The 20468-nt window shown below is 37.8% G+C and overlaps 3 protein-coding genes across 3 annotated transcripts in view; 1 reads left to right on the top strand and 2 right to left on the bottom strand.

Moving 5' to 3' along the window:
* LOC107586490 (lymphocyte-specific helicase-like) overlaps window positions 1–1250 on the top strand; it is an 18038-nt gene extending 16788 nt beyond the window's left edge. Inside the window, exons 20-23 of the mRNA XM_016273868.1 lie at window positions 159–318; window positions 454–550; window positions 664–740; window positions 868–1250. Coding sequence (XP_016129354.1) covers window positions 159–318; window positions 454–550; window positions 664–740; window positions 868–959 — 426 coding nt within the window. The 3' untranslated portion in view covers window positions 960–1250. The remainder of the gene's footprint in view (window positions 1–158; window positions 319–453; window positions 551–663; window positions 741–867) is intronic.
* Window positions 1251–1339: 89 nt separating this feature from the next.
* LOC107586489 (coiled-coil domain-containing protein 110-like) lies at window positions 1340–4696 on the bottom strand. Its single transcript, XM_016273867.1, has 3 exons — window positions 4663–4696; window positions 2819–4573; window positions 1340–1562 (listed from the first exon to the last, which is right to left on the bottom strand). The coding sequence occupies exons 2-3, from the start codon at window positions 4551–4553 to the stop codon at window positions 1510–1512; spliced, it is 1788 nt and encodes a 595-aa protein (XP_016129353.1). The 5' UTR covers window positions 4554–4573; window positions 4663–4696; the 3' UTR covers window positions 1340–1509.
* A 1060-nt stretch (window positions 4697–5756) lies between these two features.
* Window positions 5757–18649, bottom strand: LOC107586488 (atlastin-2-like). Its single transcript, XM_016273866.1, has 13 exons — window positions 18533–18649; window positions 14846–15183; window positions 13844–13978; window positions 13651–13755; window positions 13515–13565; window positions 13374–13430; window positions 12323–12415; window positions 12103–12241; window positions 11890–12017; window positions 10531–10587; window positions 10029–10100; window positions 9251–9682; window positions 5757–6665 (listed from the first exon to the last, which is right to left on the bottom strand). Exons 1-13 carry the CDS (start codon window positions 18603–18605, stop codon window positions 6546–6548), a joined length of 1800 nt encoding a protein of 599 aa, XP_016129352.1. The 5' UTR covers window positions 18606–18649; the 3' UTR covers window positions 5757–6545.
* Window positions 18650–20468: the final 1819 nt, after the last annotated feature.

Here is a 20468-nt window from a genome sequence, read left to right as displayed (position 1 = left end):
GAGATTAAAAAAAAGGGGGGGGGGGGGGGGGAATCTTAATTTGTGGCCACTTTAAAAGCAAAATTAATAGAGCTGGATAAAACATCTATTCTTTCATTCATTTTGATTTGAATGAAAGGCCTCATTATGAGCATATGTTTTATGAATTTCATCTTCAGAATCCTCAGGCGGATTTGCAGGCACAGGATCGGTGTCACCGTATTGGTCAAACGAAGCCTGTGATGGTTTACCGCCTCATTACGGCCAACACCATTGATGAGAAGATCCTGGAGAGAGCCTCTGCCAAGAGAAAGCTAGAGAAGATGGTCATTCACAAGAGTACGGAGCTGTTGCAGAAAATGCCACATTACCAACCTTTGGATTTAATGAATTTATTATTCTTTTTTAAAGATCTATTTTTTTTTTTAGCTGCGACTCTCCATTGATCTTTTCTCCTTACATTTGTCTTTTTAGATAAGTTTAAAGGTTCTAAAGCAGAGCTCAACCAGACCAAGAGCTGTGTGGATGTAAATGAGCTTGTGGAACTGCTGAAGTCCAGAGACTATGATGGGTATATTCATTCTGTATATCTGACTGTCACAAGACTTTTAATCCATCACAAAGTATTCCTATGATCTGTAGTAAGTTGCATCACAATGACTGATGTGATTCATGCTGTTGCAGGGCAGTGAAAGGCACTAAAGGAAAGGTCATCAGTGACAAAGATCTGGAGGTCCTGCTGGACCGTAGTGATTTAATGAGTAAGTGTCCTTTTTGTCTCGGATATCAATGTCTTTGTAATGTGTAGATTCCACTGCATATTGATTTTCATAGTAATGCTTTGACATTTGAATGCCCGTCTCATGTGAATCAAATCTCCCTTTTCAGATCAAGCTAGGAAGCGTGTTAAACGGGAGAAGGACGGGGTGTTTAAAGTTATTGAGACCAAAGATAATAGTGGTGACATCAGTCTGTCTTGAGAGCACTGACACTTGAAATCTGCCATTAGGCCAAAGTTGAGTTATCATTGCCACACTGATCAAGCAACATTTAACTGGTCCAAAAGCTGCCTGCTGGTTCTACTCAAAGATTGAGATCTTTTCTATTTTAGACTTAAGTTGACCACTGCTGCTTTTAATAAGTCCATCCTTGGTTATGATTTTTAGCAGATTTAACATGTCTCTTTCTTTTCAATGCCATGTCAACTTTTATTTTGGGATTAGCATTAAAAAACAGGACTCCCACATTTTGGCTACTTTGTAAATACTGCTGTACATTTCATATGTAGTTGACTGAATAGGCATCGCACATGTAAACCGCTTCAAAGCACTTTGACATTCTAGAATACTGTAGAACAAACTTTTTTATATTTCATGCTTTCAAAATATAATAAATATTTTCTATACAGCATGTGTTTTTATTTAAATATGGGCTATAATTTTGCAATTCAAATAACGGTGCAGAAATGTTACATTGTTACAGGAGAAAGTGTGCATGTGCACACAATAGCTGGTGGTAGAAAACCAACAATTAATTTAATTTTTGCTGGTTCTCCTCTTCTAGTTTTCTTATGTCCTGAATCACTGCAGGGAAGAAAACCATGAGATTATATTTTCATTCCAAAAACAGGATGCATGCAGTTATAATGAATGCCTTCATGTGACTTAATGGATATGTACACTTCCATTCAAAAATTTGGGGTTGGTAAAAAAAATGTCCTCATGCACAGCAATACTGCAGTTACTTGATCAAATTACAACTTATTGCATATTGCAATAATATAGAAATATTTAATGTACAAATAAATGCAATTCATAATCCTCACTCATGTCGTTCCAAACCCGCAAGACCTTCGTTCATCATTGCAACACAAATTAAGATATTTTTGATGAAATGAGAGCATTCTGATCCTCCATACACAGCAATGCAACTACCGCATTCAAGGCCCAGAAACGTAGTAAGGGTGTTAAAATAGTCCATGTGACATCAGCGGTTCATCGGTAATTTTTTGAAGCGACGAGCATACTTTGTGTGTGCAAAGAACAAAAATAATGACTTTATTCAACAACGTCTTCTCTTCTGCGTCAGTTTTTGCAGCGCATTCAGGAGAGTATCACAACACAAGCATGTGGTATGTGTGTCACATGGACTATTTTAGCGATGTACATTCTACCTTTCTGGGCCTTGAACTTGTCAGTTGTGTTGCTGTCTACGCAGGGTCAGAAAGCTCTCGCATGTCATCAGAGATATCTTAATTTGTGTTCTGAAGATGAACAAAGGACTTGCAGGTTTAGAACGACATGAGGGTGAGTAATTAATAGCATTTTCATTTTTGGGTGAACTATCCCTTTAAAGCTGAATTTCCAGCAGCCATTACTCCAGTGCTTAAATGTGGAAACATGATACATTTTTTTAATAGAAAGTTACAAAAAAAAACATTTAAAATCTAAATCTTTTGTAATATCAATGTCTTTGTCACTTTTGAGCCATTTAATGCATTCTTGTAAACTTAAAGTCTTACTGTCCTCAAACTTTTGAATGGTGGTGCCCATTTTTTCTCCATTTAAACCTGGCAATTTAAAAATATTCTTCAAAAACATTCTGCACTATTTTTCTAGTTTACTAATCAAATAAGTCTGACACTGAGAAAGATTTCAGGTCAGAGTTCATGCAGCATGAGTGCTGCTGTAATTAAAAGGCCAAACCAAATACTAAAATGTTAAAAAATACATTCATCTTTCTTCTCAACTTTACTCCTTTATAATACACTTTGCAAATAAAAATGCAAAACATCATGAATTTCATTCGTAAGTCATATTTTAGGAATCAGGTCTCATACCATCATCGGCCTGTGAGAACTTCTGAGCATTTCTCTGATGGTTTGTAGAGACGTCAGTGATGGTCATGGGAGGATCGGCTGCATCCATGTGGCCCATTTTCTGTGTGATCTTGTCGCTGAGGCCGAGGTAATCCTTTCGCAAGTCCTCCATCTCCGCTAACAGCACCTCTCTCTCTCGCTCCAGCAGTCGAATGGCCTCTTTGAGCCGTGCTCCCTCCTTCGTGCTTGCCATCTTTTCTTTATGAATGCTCTCCAACTTCTCTGTCAAGACTTGCTTGTCCCTCTTGAGTTTACTGAGCATCTGCATCAAAGTCTCACACTCTCTTCTCAGACCATCGGACTGCTGCAGACAGGCTCTCTGCTGCTCCTGCAGCTGAAGTATCTCCACGCTCTGCTTGTTGTGAATCCGTTTCGACTCATATTTCACAGCCTCCACCTGTTGAAGTGCTTGGTCTCTTTCTGTTTTGCAGTTTTCCAACTCCGCGTTCAGTTTTTCCTGAAATTCCTTAACGCTCTTCTGATGGTCAGACTCTTTGGAGCGAGTCGACTGAATGAGCTCCTTGTTCTTCTCCTGAGCTTGCCGTAGATGTTCTCTGAGCTTTGCAGATTCACTTCTCGTGGCTGATATCTCCTCCTCAAGTCTCTGATGAATGCTGATGTTCTTCTTGTGTCCGGCGTCCATCATCTGCAGCGTCTCTCTACATAAAGCCAGCTCTCGGTCTGCTACATCTCTTTGCTCCTCCAGAAGTTTCTGCTTGGTTAGCAGCTCTCGAGACACCTGCTGGAGCTTCCTCAATGCTTTTTGACAGCTCTTTTTCTCAGTGAGCTCCACGTCGAGTTGGTCCTTCATGGTGTTAGCGCGTGTTTTCAGGCGCTCGTATTTCTCCATCAGTGCTTTAAGCTGCTTCATAGACGTTTTGTTGTTACTTTTGGCTTCAGCGAGCTCCTCCTTCAAATCTTCAGAGGTTTGCTCAAACCTGGTGGTGATTTCGGTGTTTTTCTGTTCCTCACACTTCAGCCTTTCAGCAACGAGTTGGGTTTCCTTCTCTTTTTGCTTCGACGTCTCTTTCATATCTTTCAGTTCTTGTCGCTTGACCAACAACAAATGGACAAGATGCTGATTCTCCAAGTCCTTCTGTTGCAGTTGTTCCTTCACGACTTCAAAGAAGTCCAGATGTTTACTCTTCGAAGATGAACTTTTGTCAGCTCTGCTTCTTTCTCGGCCCTTTGATATTTCCTTCAAAACTGCTTTGGATGGGTTTGAGGAACATTCAACAGACCGTGTTGAATTAGACTTAATAAAGTCTCCAAAGGGCAGGTGTAAGGCTTTATGATCCATGTGGAAATCATATTTTGACACCATCGTAGCCTCTTCTTTTTTCAGCAGATCTGCTCCTGCTAGAATACTTTGCAGGGATTCAATTGCCTGCTCATTAAAATCTTGACTGACATTTTCATTTCTATTTCGCAGGAAACTCTGTCGCACTTTCAAGAACCTGTTTTCAAGCGTATCCACTGCAGCATGCTGGGATTTAGCAGGGAGTTCTTGTCCTTTCTTCCACAGACTAAAAAGCAGCTCTTTGTCATTTGATTGCATTTCACTGCTGATGGCTTCTGGCTGACGGGTGCCCAACTTATCAGGAACTGGTCTGTCACAGTCCTGCTGCCTGTCTTGAATGCTATCAAGTTTACACTTGTGCATACATCTTCTAGTCGGTTTAACGTCCAGGTCCATGCGAGTTGAGTTTGTTTGTACTGTAAGAAATCCAGGCAAGTCGTTTAGGCAATGGTGTTCGAGATTTACTTCAAATAAGCACTTCATAGATGTTGAAATGAGCCCTTACCTCACTAGCGTTACTCCCCAGCATCCAAACGGACAAGCCTACTGTGCCACTCAATCTCCATTGTTCACAACGTTTTAAAACGTCTGTCGCCATAGTAACAGAACCAATGCTGGCAACGCTAAGCGCTAGGGAAAAGACGTTATAAAAATGGTTTGGAACCGAACCGGTTCCGCTTGAATGACTGTAACGTTAGCCTCGCCAGAACAAAAGCAGCTATTATCTCACTGGTGAGGCTCAACTCAAACTGGGCCAGCAGTTTTGGTATGTCGCAAGACTGGGAAACTTAATATAATTAAGGAAGTATCTAATAAAAAAAAATATATATATATATATATATATATGCCTTTGGTTAGAATTTTGTAGTTGTAATTAAGGAAGAAAAAAAAAAAAAAAAAAAAAAAAATATATATATATATGCCTTTGGTTAGAATTTTGTAGTTGTATTTAATAAATACATTTTTAGTTAACACTTTACAATAAGGGAGAAGTATTTAATGCATTAGGAACCAACAATACTCGTATGGCATTTATTATTATTCTTTTTTAATTTATAATCGCTTGGACCCATTTCTGAATTCTTACTGTAGGTCTCTTTTTCAAACCCCTTCAGTTTTCCTTACCAACGTTCAGCTTGGCCGATATAAAAATGCACTAAAACTACCAAAAATTTCATATGCCTAAAATCAACCTTATGTTTCATGGTCCATTGATATTACAGTAAAAAAATCGTTAAAAAACAGTAATGAATTAAAAGATTAACACCTGTGTAGGTGTTCAGCTAAATCTGATAGCATTTCATTTTTAGATTTGTAATAGATTTCAGTATTACAGTACAGTATTACAGTATTACTGTAGAAATGCAGCATAGCAAATTGGCCTGCAGGTACACTGAGTTTTGGTGGTGGTTGTTTCTGTTGTAGAAAAAAGAATCTAGGTTAATAGTTAAATACACTACCGTTTATTCCAAATTCATGTTTAAAAAGTCAAATTCGAATTTGAACTTGAATGCAAAAATAAACATTGTTAACATATGGAAGTTTACTGTAAAGTGTTTATATAAAGCACATAAGCAGTTGCTTCCTAAATAATCCTGAAGGAACCAGAAACGCACATTTTTAAATAGTTTAATTGTTTAAAAAATAAATTACATGGCATAACCTTAAAAGACTGACAAATCAAGTCTTCTCGCGAGCACTCCCTTGTGTCAGAAGACTGCGCACAATGAAAGGTGCCCTGAAGTACAACAAAAGGCAAATACAGCGTCACATTCATACTCATCTCAAAACATTGTAAATTAAATCCTCTTGTGATCTACAGCTGATATTTGTACACTCATTTACATGCATGAGGCTATGATAGTCAAAAACAACACTGTACAGAAAGAGGCCCAATAGAGGGGTGTCTTGGATGGATTTACAGCTTCAGCATTCCTTAAAGGCTCTAAAAATACCTCGCAAGAAATCCAGCAAAATGCTATAACGTTTTCACACAACTGAGTGTGTGCTAGAAGGCGAAATGGAAAATGCTACGGATCATCCACTGAGAGCAGTAATTCAACCGTTAAGCACATAAGGGATTAAACATCTACGGTTTAAAATTCACTTTCAGATTGTAAAACATTTGTAGTGCTTCCCTGAATAATCCCTCAAACCAAGAGAAATCCAAAGCTGCATGTATACCTGATGATTAAACCTGAATTTATGAGCATTTGTACTGATGTCCGTTGCTGTTACAGTGTCAGTCAGCATGTCGGTGTGTATACTGGTCAGGGTAAAGTATGCTGTAAACTTTGGTTAGAGTCTACATGACCAAACATCACAGAAGCTACAAAACATAAAAGCAGTGATTGTTGAAACACGGGGCAGATAAGGCACAGCAAACTGTCAGTTGGTCTTCAACTTTGTAGCTTGTGTCACCTGATTTGTTAGTGTGGCTCTTATAGAGTTCACAACAGTCTGTCGGACATTTTCTTCCATGTATTGCTCGGTTAGTGGCTTCAGCACCTAGAATCAACAAAAAGGGGAAAAACATCAAAAACTTTAATGGTGCTTGAACAGTTTCTAGCCTGTTGCCGAGTGGTTGCTAGTGTGTCCCGGGTGGCTGTTTACAGGTCACAGGAGTCAAATCCCTAGATATGGCTTTCTCATAAATGGACTGGAACTTTTTACACCTCTTTTAACCTTCATCAAAGCCTGGTTGATTGAAGTAACTCAAAGTTTTGTATGTCCATGTCTTTTCCAGGATTTTTTAAATAATAGTTTTAAAACTGCACTCACAAACAGCAGTGTCTAACAGATGAAATAATAGCTGAACGTGTATTTTTAGACATAAAAAAATGCCCATGCCTTGATTTTATTAAGTCATGAGATTTTATTAACTTCATTTTTTTTCCAAATCTGGGACAAATAAATTCCTTGATATTTCCAGTTCCTCCATGAGAATGAGAACCCTGGACTTAAGGTCAGGCGTCTGCTCAAATCCTTGAAGGGATAGTTCACCCAAAAGTTTCAATTCTGTCATCATTTACTGACCCTCAAGATGTTCCAAACCCGTAAGACAATAATTCATCTTTAAAACACAAATGAAGATATTTTAAATGAAACCTGAGTTTTCGGTCCCTCCTAGTCTACTAATCCACCAAAACTTTAACACTTCTAAAATGTTATGACAAAATCATAAAAGAATAGAGTGGTTTAATCAAAGTTTTCTAAAGCGACACGATTGCTGTATTTGAAAATTATATTTTCATCATTTAACGCATGTTGTGACTTGAATTAAACCGCTTGATTTACAATGTCTTTATGAACTGTTTGAAGCATCAAAGTTTTGGTAAAATGCACTTTCGATTAGGACCGTGGTGATAATCGCGATTAGTGGATCGATTCTGAGATTTTCTGAAGGCGTCGCGGTTCTCTCTAGACTGAATTCAGAATTTTACTGTTAACAGCAGATTGCACTCTAATCTAGATTTTAACGAGTCATGTACTTGCATCTCGGCTCAGAATGCTTTTATGACACGAGATTAATGTGTAAACAGCCCTCTGTGAACACCATTGTAAATCGTTTCAGCCTTTATGATTATATTAGTTTCAAGTTTGTGTAAGGAATTGGAAGCAAGCAGTGGCATCTGCTGTTAAAAACTGAGCTCAGAATCAATATGAGAGAATCACGATCCATTCGCGAAAAAATTAATAAAAATAAAACTCAAAATAATTTCTCGATTCGCAATTCATCAATTTACTTTCCCAGCCATGCTTCCAATGGCAGCGACAGAATTTTTCAGGTTTCATTAAAAATATTTCTCTTTAGTGATAGTGAAGCTTCGAATCAGTTGAACCAATTGCTTCACAAAATGATTAACTGTTTCGAAGCACTCGAAACACCACACGCTTGTAACACCTGCTGGTCAAAGTGTGTAAATGCAACAAAAACCCAGGCTAAAACATGCATAAAAACAGCCAAATTGCAAATGTTTTATTGAAAGTGTAATACATTAAATGCAATACAAATAATAAAATACAATTAAACATGAAGTGTCTGTATGATGTGGTTTTTCAAATATTATATATTAATTTCCAGGGCTTACGTTGTTTGTTTTATGGAGAGATTGTATATAGAGGCCAGTAAGAGACTATGAACTTCTCATCCTTTTAATTACACAAATGTCTCGTTAAAAATGTCAACAAATTGACGAAACTGATCTGAGATCAGGTAAAAACCATGGTTCGCCGCTGGTGGGCGATCACAGTGAACTTGCATGATTCACGGGTTTATAGAGATCGCCCCCCCAACGGCGAACCATTGACATTTCGAAATGTTTCGAAACAGTTATGACGTAATGAAGCCTTGTTTACTGAAATCATGTGACTTTGGCAGTTTGATACGTGCTCCGAACCACTGTTTCGAAAACAACTGATTCACAATTTTCAAAGCTTCATGAAGCAGTACTTTGAAAGCGCCCATCACTATTTCTCATTTCTTATTCGAAGATCTTATGGGTTTGAAATGACATGAGGGTAAATGAGTAAATAACACTTTTCTTTTGTGGGTGGACTATCCCTTTAACCCCAAATAAGAGCAGTAGTAATGCAAAAAGTTAATCAAGAAACAAATCTCTACATACTATTATAGTCTAATAGCAAGACTAATGCAGTCTTAAGTTAAGCACCTCAGTTGAGAATAATGTTCAATGTGTGTGAATTAAATATAAATTAAACTAAATCTTGACACTCCCATTAGGACACAGGAAGAAAACCTGGTATTAGAATCAAGATTGGTTCTAAATTGCACAGGTCCCGGGACAACATTTTTTTTGGGGTGGGCCCTTTCTTGTCCGGACTCCATGAGTAAGTTATACTACAGAGGAGTTTCATGGGCCCCCATTGTCTCAGGGCCCAGGACAATGCTGCCCTCTTTACAACTGCTATCAATGGGGAGTCAAATTACTTCCTCAGCTTTAGAAAAGTGGGTTATGACCGGATTAGAAGTGAAAGGTTTATAGGATGGGATGAACACAAATGTCGACAGGAAAGCAACTGAAACAACAATATTGTCGAATAGGCCCAGCCATCCAGGAAGCATAACTCACCTGTTCCCACAGGGCCTCTGCTATGAGGTCTATCGCCACACCCACTTCTCGATACTCTCCCGAGTATCTGACATACGCCCAGGCACACAACGACAGCAGCGACACCCCCATCACCAGACTGGCCAGAGCCGCGATCACTGATAGCCCAATGAAACCTGCTACTGTGGAGACCATATAGGTAACAAACATGACGGCAAACAGGGTGGCTGGAGTTCTGGCTGCATAGAAAATGTTCTTGCTTTCATTGTGTTTCACGAAATTTGTGTACACTTCATCCAGCTCAGTCTCTAACTGCTGCTGGTAGCGCTGACTGAACTCCACGCCGCCCATTTTCTTCACCGCGCAAAACTGTTGCAAGGAGGTTTTCTTAAACTCTTCGTGATAGCGCTGAAGGTCAACAGGGGCGATGTATGGTTTGTCACCTCCACATACCTGTGACATACACACAACAAAAATATAAGCTCAAAATAAGTTCCTAATCACCAGACGCATGTATTCTAGAAATGATTAAATCATAACAGGCATTTTGAGTCATCTAGGCCAAACCTACTATTTTAGTGCAATGGCCTCAAGTTATTTTCAGTTATATAGGCTAGCTCATCTCACGTCACGCTCCTGCTATATTTACTGAGAACTGAAGTCCCTCTCCATCCATGATCCATTTAAAAAATAAAGAACCTTGATATGCAGGATGCATTTTACTCACACCACTTGCAATTTGTCTACATGCATGTTTCTGTCAAACAGATGCAAAATTAGCAGCTCAAAGTAACTCTACCTGCTCCATGGTTCTGTTATAAGTGTCTTTTGCTCCAGCGACAGCTGTCAGGTTGTTCGCTTCAGCAGTTGCCTGAGTAAAAGAGGCACAGTGGGCATTTAACACTTTCATATAGACTACAGTGCAAAAGTTTGGGTTCAGTAAGCTTTTTTTAAGCCATTTATACTTCAAATTAATCAAGTGACAGTAAAGACATGTATAATGTTACTAAAAAATGTTAAATACTGCTATTTTGAACTTTCTATTCAAAAGAACAATAAAATTATCAGTTTCCACAAACATTAAGCTGCACAACTGTTTTCACAACTGATAATAAAAAATGTTTCTTGAGCAGCAAATATTAAAATGATTTCTGAAGGATCAAGGATTTAGCTTTGCCAAAGGAATAAAATACATTTTAAAATACATTCAAATAGAAAACATTTTATTATAGTTATTAAAAATTATTTTAAATGTTTCATAATATTACCATTTTTGACATTAAAGATTGAGGGCAACACACCTGCAACATGGATTTAGGATGTGGAAGCTCCTCCCCTTGATAGATTTGAATATATGCCTAAAAACAGGGGGGGGGGGAAATAACATTTGGATGTTCATAAGCATTAAGGGGTGGTTGACTGGTTTTTTTCTAGGCTTGATTGTGTTTATGGGGTGCAGTCTAACGTGTTAATGCTTAGTTTAAAATAAATAAAAAAAACGCATTATTTTTCACATAACTTACCTTTATTCCACACCGCTCTGTCCCTTCTCCTATAAACGCGCTGATCATTTCCTGCTTTTATGAAGCCCCTCCCTCAGAAATAGGCGATGGGCTCTAATTGGTTAGCTAGCCCAGTGTGTTGTGATTGGCTAAACCGCCTCTGGTGCACGTCTAATCGTCCCGCCCCTCTCCTCGGCGGCATGTGCTCAGGTTGTATTGTAAGCAATGGCGTCGTCTTTATTGCTTATCAATTTGAGCTCGACTGAGACCCAGAGAATATTATTAAAGAGGATCGCGCAGAACCTCTTAAATGGTATGTTTTTTGTTTGTTGTTGTCTCATACTTTTAGATACGCTGTTATTTGTAAATGCTACTGCTTCTATTAGCTTTTAATATACAGTTTATAAAGGGCGACACGAGGAACAGTATTGAGAACCGCTGCTTTAGAACATTGATTTTGAAACTTGTGAATCTATTAGAATCGTTAGAAGACAGAATCGCGATTCATATATGAATAGATCTTTAAGTGCACCCCTAGTTTTCTCTTCCTCTTCTCTAAAGCAGTGCAGCATGGCCTCACCCCATTTGCTGCCTTTTCCCAAGGGCGGGGTTTATCTGGGTTTGTGACGTCACGAATCCGGGAAGTAGTTCGCTGTAGTCCCTACGAGCCGTTTTTGTAGGCATTAAACGGCCATACATTTAAAAGACGATATATCCGTTTGCACTGAACTTTTGCAGATATTGTTTATGCTTAAACTGCAGAATTACACACCAACGTTAAAAAAAGTGAAATCGCAGTCAACCACCCCTTTAAATGTTCTGGAAATACAATCTGATTGGATGAAACATGTTCAATGGTGATACTTTAAAAAGCACACCAGTGATCTCACAACTCAATTCTACATTAATGTTGCTTGACAACTGTAAACAGACTATTGCCAGGCTATATTTCTTGACATAATTGTTTAGTGTGATTAATAATTGACTTGATGAAAAAAGAAGTTTATTGCTCTAGTAGCAATAAAGACTTGCATCATTTGCTGCACTAAATCTACAGGAACACTTGAATAGAGCCTCTTCAGTTTCAATCCTGACAATTAACACCTGATCTGATTTGTGTTTACAGCTGTCATTGCAGCTCAACTAATCAAATCTGACCTTGAAATACTCCAGCAGGTCTCTGCACGTGACTTTAGCTCCACCGATCTCTTTCTCTACAAGGTTCTCTGGTGCCAGCAGTAAAGGCACTAGATTCTGCAGCTGCTTCTTGAACTCATCATTAATGTCTGCAAAAGAAAAAGAATGTCATGATGGGCCTACAGTTTAAACGTGCATGTGCATGTCTGTGTCTGAGAGAAAAACTGTACTGACCTCTCAGTCTGCCATCAAAGTGAGGGTTGGTGGCCACCTTCAGACCTGGATGTGGCAGCAGAAAGCAGCCTAAGCTGGAGAAACAGCTGTGAATATGTTTCCTAACGTTCTGCAGCTCTTCATGTTGATTCTGCTTCACCTATACAGAACAAATAATACACAACTCACACTCCGTTCAACATGCCGAAGCAGTCTTTATCTGTTCTGTGCTTCATCTCACCTGTAGTCTCCGTTCCAAAAAGCGATTCCCTCCTTTGAGCCCATAGTCATGCTCGTATGGGTAACACCAGTCTCTGATCAGAAACAATAGTTTCTAGAAGACAGTAAAGAAGAAAAGTGAAGGTATTCCCACAAATAAAAAAATTAAAAAAACAAAAGACATGCATAAAGTCTTCAAACAAAATGCCTAAATGAGCTCTTTTACTGAAAATTATGTGTGACAATTGCTCAGATGCCCAATTTATTCAGGTAACAGCTCATTCATTTTTAATAGAGAATAAAGAAAGCCATCCCTCAGTATCAACAGTATTTCATAGTTTTGGTATGAAAAATGTATTGCTTCATCACATCAAACTTTACACAAACTATTTTTTGAAAAATGTTTCTCAAGACCACCCAGGCTGCAATTATGTGATCAAAAAAACAGTAAAACAGTTTGTTTCAAAACATGTTTTCCATTTCTATTTACTAATAACAAGTAATTTATTCCTGTGATGCAAAGCTGAATTTTCAGCATCATTACTCCAGTCTTCAGAGTCACATGATCCTTCAGAAATCATTCTAATATGCTGATTTGCTGCTCAAGAAACATTTCTTATTATTAATGTTGATGCTTAATATTTTTGTGGAAAAGGTGATCTTCGGTGAAACATTCAGAAGAACATAATTTATTGGAAATCTTCTGTAATATTATAAAAATGTATTCAATGTCCCTTTTGATCAATTTTACGTGTCCTTGCTGAATAACTTCCTTCAAAAATGTATATAATAAAAATGCATAAAACAAAATTAATCTGACCACAAACTTTTGAGCAACAGTCAGTATTAAAAGTCAGTATCCGGCCCCCTTTCTAGTAATATAAAACACAACACAAATACTTCACATACAACCCACCAAAACAAACAATCTGGTTTAAAAAAAAAAAAAAGTTGGCTGTAAAGTTGCCTCAATATTTTTAATATTTGGGATATGTGTGTACATTTTTGCCCTAAGCACAGGTTGATTTGTGGCCATATCGTGTACTCAGTATGAAAATGATCAGCTTTTCTACCTGAAATGGTTTCTCATATATCTCCTCCATTGCAAGTCGACCATATTCTGTGAACAGCTATAAAACACACATGAGGTTACTATCCCACACACACACTATTAACACCAACTAACAGTGTACACCAACAAAGAAAGCTGCTACCTGGAGATGCTGCAAATCATCTTCTTGGATATTCTGAGAAAGATTATAAACCTAAAACAAACAAGATTGCTAGGTCGCTTAATATGCTAAAATGATTATTTAAAGTCCTGAGCATCACTAATGTGCTTCAACACACCTGCACAGAGCTGGTCATGGTGCTCAGAGCAAAAACTGTGGCACAGTCTTTGATGGTGGACTGACTGTCAAAGGCTCCCTGAGTGTCCACCAGCAGAACAGCCACCTTCAGATACACAGAGATGAGTCTTATCACACAGTCAACATATCTTGACAGTGAGATAATACACATCTTCAAGTAAACGCCCATCCACCTTAGTTCCGTCTTCCTTTTCCACAACAAACACCTCACTCCAGGCCTGGATTCCCGTGGTCTCTCTCTCACAGCCTCCCCTCCAGGAGAAACCAGTCAGTGGCTCATCGTCTCCTCCCATCCATGACTCAGGTGACTACAAAGACACAGAGACAAAAGACATTGTTCATGTGAAGGTTCTGAAATGTACACATCCATGTGACCTAGCTGGTTTTATACATGCAGGACGCTGCCCGCAAGTTAAGACATGTCAGTGATAGGAGTCATCAGGAACTTGTTCTCAGGAATGAGAATTCAGATAGACTTATTTTTAACAGATATGGGAGAGCTCTCATGCCTCACATATTTAAACACATATGGGTGGTTGACGTGTAATTTTACTGTCCTCACAAAAAAAAAAAAAAAAAAGTCAATTCTGTAATACTAATGTTCTTGTTTTATTGTGAAAATATTGTTTATTAGTCATTGTCAATCAACCATTAGATTTTGCACTTAAACATCAAATATTCTCATTGTGAAATACAGAAACTAATTAAAATGTGGATTGAAATTCTAATTCTATATTCTAATACAAACTTCATTAATGACTGAATAATCAATTTACGTATTGCAATATAACAAAGAGTGACAAATTTAAGGGGGTCTGAATACTTTCCATACCCACTGTATATTTCTCATCAATTCATGAAGCAAGTGACTGCCTTTATTCTTTCCGTTTTAAAGATATTTTAATATTAATTTGTCTGTATAATGAGTGTGTTGTAGATCTGTGTTTTATTGGTTGTTTTCTCCTCCTACACTTCCACTTTTCCAGTTTTACATGCCCATTTCTGGAGTCTTTTTCAGCTCTAAGGTGTGAAAGACCAGTGCTGAAACAGGGGGTTTCATGATAAACATAGTATTTCTCATTTACAAATATACACATTTTATTTTAAAAACTTAAATTATGTTCATTTATTAACTACTCATACACTTAAATCAGTAGAAGGGGATTCGTTCTAACCTGATTATGCATGTAACGCAGCATGAAGTCCAGCAGGAAGGACTTCCCCTTGCGAAAGGCACCGGCCACAGACACCACAACCACGTTGAGATCCTTCAAATGTTCCTGCATCAGGATTTTTTCCAACGCAGTGGCATCCAACTCAAACTTATGATCATCCTCATTCGCAATCACAATTTGGATGGGGCGAGCCCCCTCAGGAACTGGGCCCTCCTCCGGCTCAAGCTCTTCTGCTACAGCACACGGTGCCACTCCATTAGTATCAGAGCTGAACTCCTCCAGTGAGCTCAACGCCTCAACGGGGCGGCACAATGGAACATCTTCCACACCGGTCATATCTGAAGGGGGAAAACAGGGTAATTTGAAAGGTCATTAACTGCAACCATTACAAACATTTTGATAACTGCAATAAAGCTACAATAAAATAAAATATAAATATTAGATGGAAAAACTTCAACTTTCACATTTCATTTTCTAATTAGTTTAAGTTGAAGCATGCATATATATATATATATATGTGTGTGTGTGTGTGTGTGTGTGTATCTAATATATTTAAAATATAAAAATAAAAGCCATTTCAAAATGTTAATAAAACTAGAACAGTATATAAATAATACTAAAATAACACTGGTAATTTGTACATTTGAATAATTTTTTTACATTTAAAAACAATCTTGTGGCAGCTTCAACCTTACATTCATCACCGTTTAAAAAGTCAAACATAATTGTCACAATGTCCTCTTTTGCTGTGCAATACTGGCCAAATAAGCATGGATGAGAAAAATCCACATATTGAGACCAAGTTCTTGTTGGTCAGACAAGCTTTTCAGCACTTCACTAGCAGCTCATTACTGCGGTCACTTTCTATTCCAGGAGTGTGGGTCTCCGTTTTAACCCCATGCACTTTATCCATGAGCTGCGATAAGCCTAGATCCCTTCGGCCACAGGGCTAAATTTGGTCATTTTTGTCCTCTGGTTAAGACACATGTAACACAAAACAAACACCCTCTATCCCCTTCGCTCTGGTCTCTTCAGGCTCACGGCCAGTCGAGCAGAGCCGCTGGCACAGAGTCAAGCAGTGTCAGTGTGAGCAAACACACACCAAGGACACACTGGAGAGGGGACAGTCCATTCAAAACTGCTTCAAGTACAGGCCAATACAGATTTGTGCCACACTCATACGGCCCAGACCGAATAATTGGCGAATACTCAGTTTAAATATAAATTATAAATGGGCCAAAGTGGTTCTGATGACAAAAAAAAAAAAAAGAAAGAAATCCCTACATGAACAAACAATAGTAAACATGAAAACATTACTGAAGTCTTCCAGGTTTTAAATGTTTTTATCCAGACGTTCAATATTAATAATTAATGAAGATCACTGGATATGATGAAGACAGCATTTCACAGCTATGCATCAGCAGTGTTTAGTAATCTGCATACTTATTAGTCTCATGTATATAAGTGGTAGGTACATTTAGAGAGAACATTTTTAAAGAAAAAAAGAACTGGGGAGAATCAATACATTATCAATATAATATACTGCTACTGTATGAAATAATATGTAATCCATAAAAAGTAACTGTAATCTGATTATGAGCATTTTAATATGTAATCTATTCAAAAGTGCTTCATTTTTGGAATCGGATTATGCAATCCAGATGATGATTTATATTACACTTAATATAATATTAAAAAGTTGCATTACTACACAATGATGTACAACTCACGAGAGTTTGTGCGATGTTGTTAAACTCAACAAAGAGTGAAATATAGAAAGAGGAGCCAACTAAAAATACTATATTAAATTATAGTTTATAGTAAACTATAATTTTAAATTAACTTCTTCCTTATGTCAGGACATAAAATGATATAGGACAGCATGACTGCACTTGTTAGTTAATGCACTGGCTAACATGAGAAACATTTATTCATCTTTTAATTTTAGTTTAAAAAAATACAGTTGTTATTCACAGTTATTCACAGCACTAATGTTAACAAATGCAACAAAAAAAATGATTTGAAAAAATGTAACACTAAATGTTTGAATGAAATTTAACTACGAATAATAAATACTGTAGAAGTAGTATTGTTCATAGTAAGTTTGTACTTATTGTATTAAAATAATTATTGACATGCACGTGGTGCCGAAAATAAATCATTGAATAAAGTCGTTATTTTTGTTTTCTTTGCGCACAAAAAGTATTCTCGCAGCTTCGTAAAATTACGGTTGAAACACTGATATCACATGGATCATTTTAACGATGTCCTTGCTACTTTTCTGGACCTTGATCGTGGTAGTTGCCTTGCGGTCTATGGAGGGACAGAAAGCTCTCAAAGTTCATCAAAAGTATCTTAATTTGTGTTCCGAAGATGAACGAAGGTCTTACAGGTTTGAAACGACACGAGGGCGAGTAATTAATGACAGAATTTTCATTTTTGGGTGAACTATCCCTTGAAGGTGCTACTAACATACATAACACTATCATATTGTTTACTCTTAAATAATTCCAATGTGGAAATGTTGTCATTTTATATTATATATATATATAAATAAACAGACATGTAAATATTTTAAATATATATATATACTGTATGTATGTGTATTTAAATATACACATAAATATACACAGAACACACATTATGCAAACAAAAACTTCTATTTTGGATGTGATTAATCGTTTGACAGCACTAATACACACACACACACGACATACAAATCAGACACTAACATCTAACAATAACCACCTGCTTAAATCTTATCAGCTCATAAACTGACTGATATAATTGCAGAGATAAAAGATAATTTAATATAATCGCCCTGCGCACTTCATCACCACCACATGTTGATTTACTGGACAGATCAGCCTAGCCCCAAGGAAATTTACATGGCAAATTACTCTGGTAAGCTCTGAGACTAAACACACAGGCGTACAGGACATCCACCACACTAAAGCTTAAGAGAGCATACACGAAGCACAACGCGTTTGAGCTGAATGTAGAAACCAAAGTTGCATTAGTTTCCAGTGGCGCGCGAGGTCTGTAAAGACCTGACTGCGCGCGAACTCGCCAATCACAACGCAGCTGGCGAATTCAATGAAATACTGAGATTGGGCCATTTAATATAACTTACCAAAACATTTCCACTACTATAATACTGGAGTTTACTGCATAACGCACACTGAACGCCCATGACAAAGCAAGAAAATAAGAAAGCCTGGCTCCGAAGTTTGCAAGGTTGCAAATTAAGCCATCTAATAATAGCAAGCATAAATATAACTTAAGAACTCGCCGAGAACACTGCCGTTCACCAATAAACATGAGCTGAGAGCGTGTATATCACGCATAAACCCGTTATGGTGTCAATGACAGGTACCTCAGCTCTCTGAAGCGCGTCTCACGAGGCTTTTAACGCCAGCGACGCAAGTCAACAAGCGCTCAGTGTCTGCCAAACTCCCCGTTTCAGCGCTCACTGAACGAGAAGACCCGCTTTCTGGCGTGCACCGATTCACAGCTGCTCGAGTTTGACCGTGACCAGATATAACACGAGCTCGAGTCCCGGTTTTAACTTTTAACCGGTCGTTAGCACACAGACGAACGCAAAATAACAAGCAGGCACCCGAAACCCAGAATGAGTTTGTGAAATACGGCTTTCCGATCATACACGATATGAACTGAGGCTGTCACCTTCAGCAAAGTGGTGGCATTTACGGTTCGTCGCTGAGAAGTGCCGACTCCTCGGTCCGCTGTCCTCCGCCATCTTGGATCTGTTCAAACTTTGCTGTGACGTCGCACAGCCCCAGTTTCCCTCATACTGTACATATCAACCTAACGCAGTCAGTGTCGCCAATTTAGCAACTTTTCAGATTACCCTAGCGACTTTTTCTTCCAAAAGCACCTAGCAACAAATTTAGCTTTTTTTTTTATTTATTTGGCGACTTTGAGCAACTTTTGATAAGTGACTCAAATGATAAAAAGGCACACATTTTCCATCTAAATTAGACAAAAAGAGGAAACAAAAGATGCCCAGCAGTGCACGCATCACGTGAATGAAGTTAACTGCTATTTGCAATTGTTCAATAATAATTAGGTGTGTTCGACTTGAAGCGGCGCTGCGCAGACCGATCGGTGTTTGACATCAAAGTACCGTGAGAGCTAATAGAGAGCAGACGGACCTGCGTGATTTCCAATCGCTCTCGCGGTGCTTTGATGTCAAACACCGATCAATCTGCACAGCGCCGCTTCAAGTCGAACACACCTGTTATGATACACCTTGTTAGTAGCTTGTACCTGTGATTGCTGATCAGTTAGTTGATCTAGAAACATGGAAAAGGAAGTCATTTTCCAAGACTTTATCCATTATCCGTTGTAACCCAAAAACACTAAATACAATGTGGGATTTAAAATGTAGGTAAAAAAAAAACCTGTGAAAAATCAAAATGGAAAATGTCTTCATATTAACAGACTATTTTTACAGGCTTTTCTTAGAGTGTAGCATACTAACAAACTACTAATACACTGCTTAAAACTAATTGTTCAGAATGTGCTAATAAAAAAAACTTAAATTGTAATTGTTCAGAAATGTGTAAGTGTTCAGTAATTTATATTTATAGTATTATATTATGCATTTATATTATTTTACGAACAAATCGAAATTAACATATATAAATAATATTTTTTGCTGAGATTTGATGCAGTGACACAATTTTGCGTCGTGAAGACATCATCGCACAACGGCATCACAACAAATCGACCTTGCTTTAGCAGCTTCCCCTGAAAATGAGTTGGCAACACTGAACGCAGTCATTCAGAGAAGTTTGGGAAACAAAGACGGCTTTATCAATGTGGATGACAAAACAAAAAAGAGCTCTTACAAGAAAATATGACATATAAACAAAAAAGTAGGCCTATAAGAAGGAATATTCTGCACTTTTTTAATGTCACTCATCAAAAAAGTCAGTTTGTGGCACTGATCGTGTGAAAGTCCAAGCCACTCAGCAATATGTAGTACAGTCTAGTCATTACTAGAGTCTGATTATAAATGTTATGCATAGGCCTAAACAGCAGCAACTGTGCCTACTACAATAGAAAAGCTGCTGAAAAAAGCCTTAACTAATTGTTGACCAAATTTGTGTTTTTAAAAGGCGAATACCAATATTTAGAAGTAAGCTAACTTAATTCAGATGCTCAGATTTCTTCCAGTGAAGAACAGAATGCTCTTTGGATCTCTTTGGAGAAAATTGTCTTAATGTTTTACACAAATTTGTGGTTCAAAAAAAAAAAAAAAACCATTATAGTGATCTCAGATTTATGCCATAATGCAATTTTTCCCCCCCCGGAGAAACTACAGGAAACAAAAGAAGTGTGAAGATTTAAAGGAGCAACTCTCAGAGGCACAGCATATCTAGGACTGGTCTATTTTTAGACGGACACATTTAAAATCCATCTGCATATGTTGCCCGTTTTATAACTCTCCAGGTCAGAATGCCACAAAATAATTCAAGAGGAAATGAACTAACAAAGCCGTCATGCAAATTACACTGTGGTACAGATTAAATTAATAAAATAGTAATTGTATTGCAATAATTAGAGATCATTAATAAAATGTCATTATTGTATTGTA

The sequence above is a fragment of the Sinocyclocheilus grahami genome, unplaced genomic scaffold, assembly GCF_001515645.1.
Source record: "Sinocyclocheilus grahami isolate Dianchi unplaced genomic scaffold, SAMN03320097.WGS_v1.1 scaffold82.1, whole genome shotgun sequence".
In the NCBI taxonomy this organism is placed as follows: Eukaryota; Metazoa; Chordata; class Actinopteri; order Cypriniformes; family Cyprinidae; genus Sinocyclocheilus; species Sinocyclocheilus grahami.
Note: the sequence above shows the minus strand (reverse complement) of the source record. Positions and strands in the feature narration are given on the sequence as shown.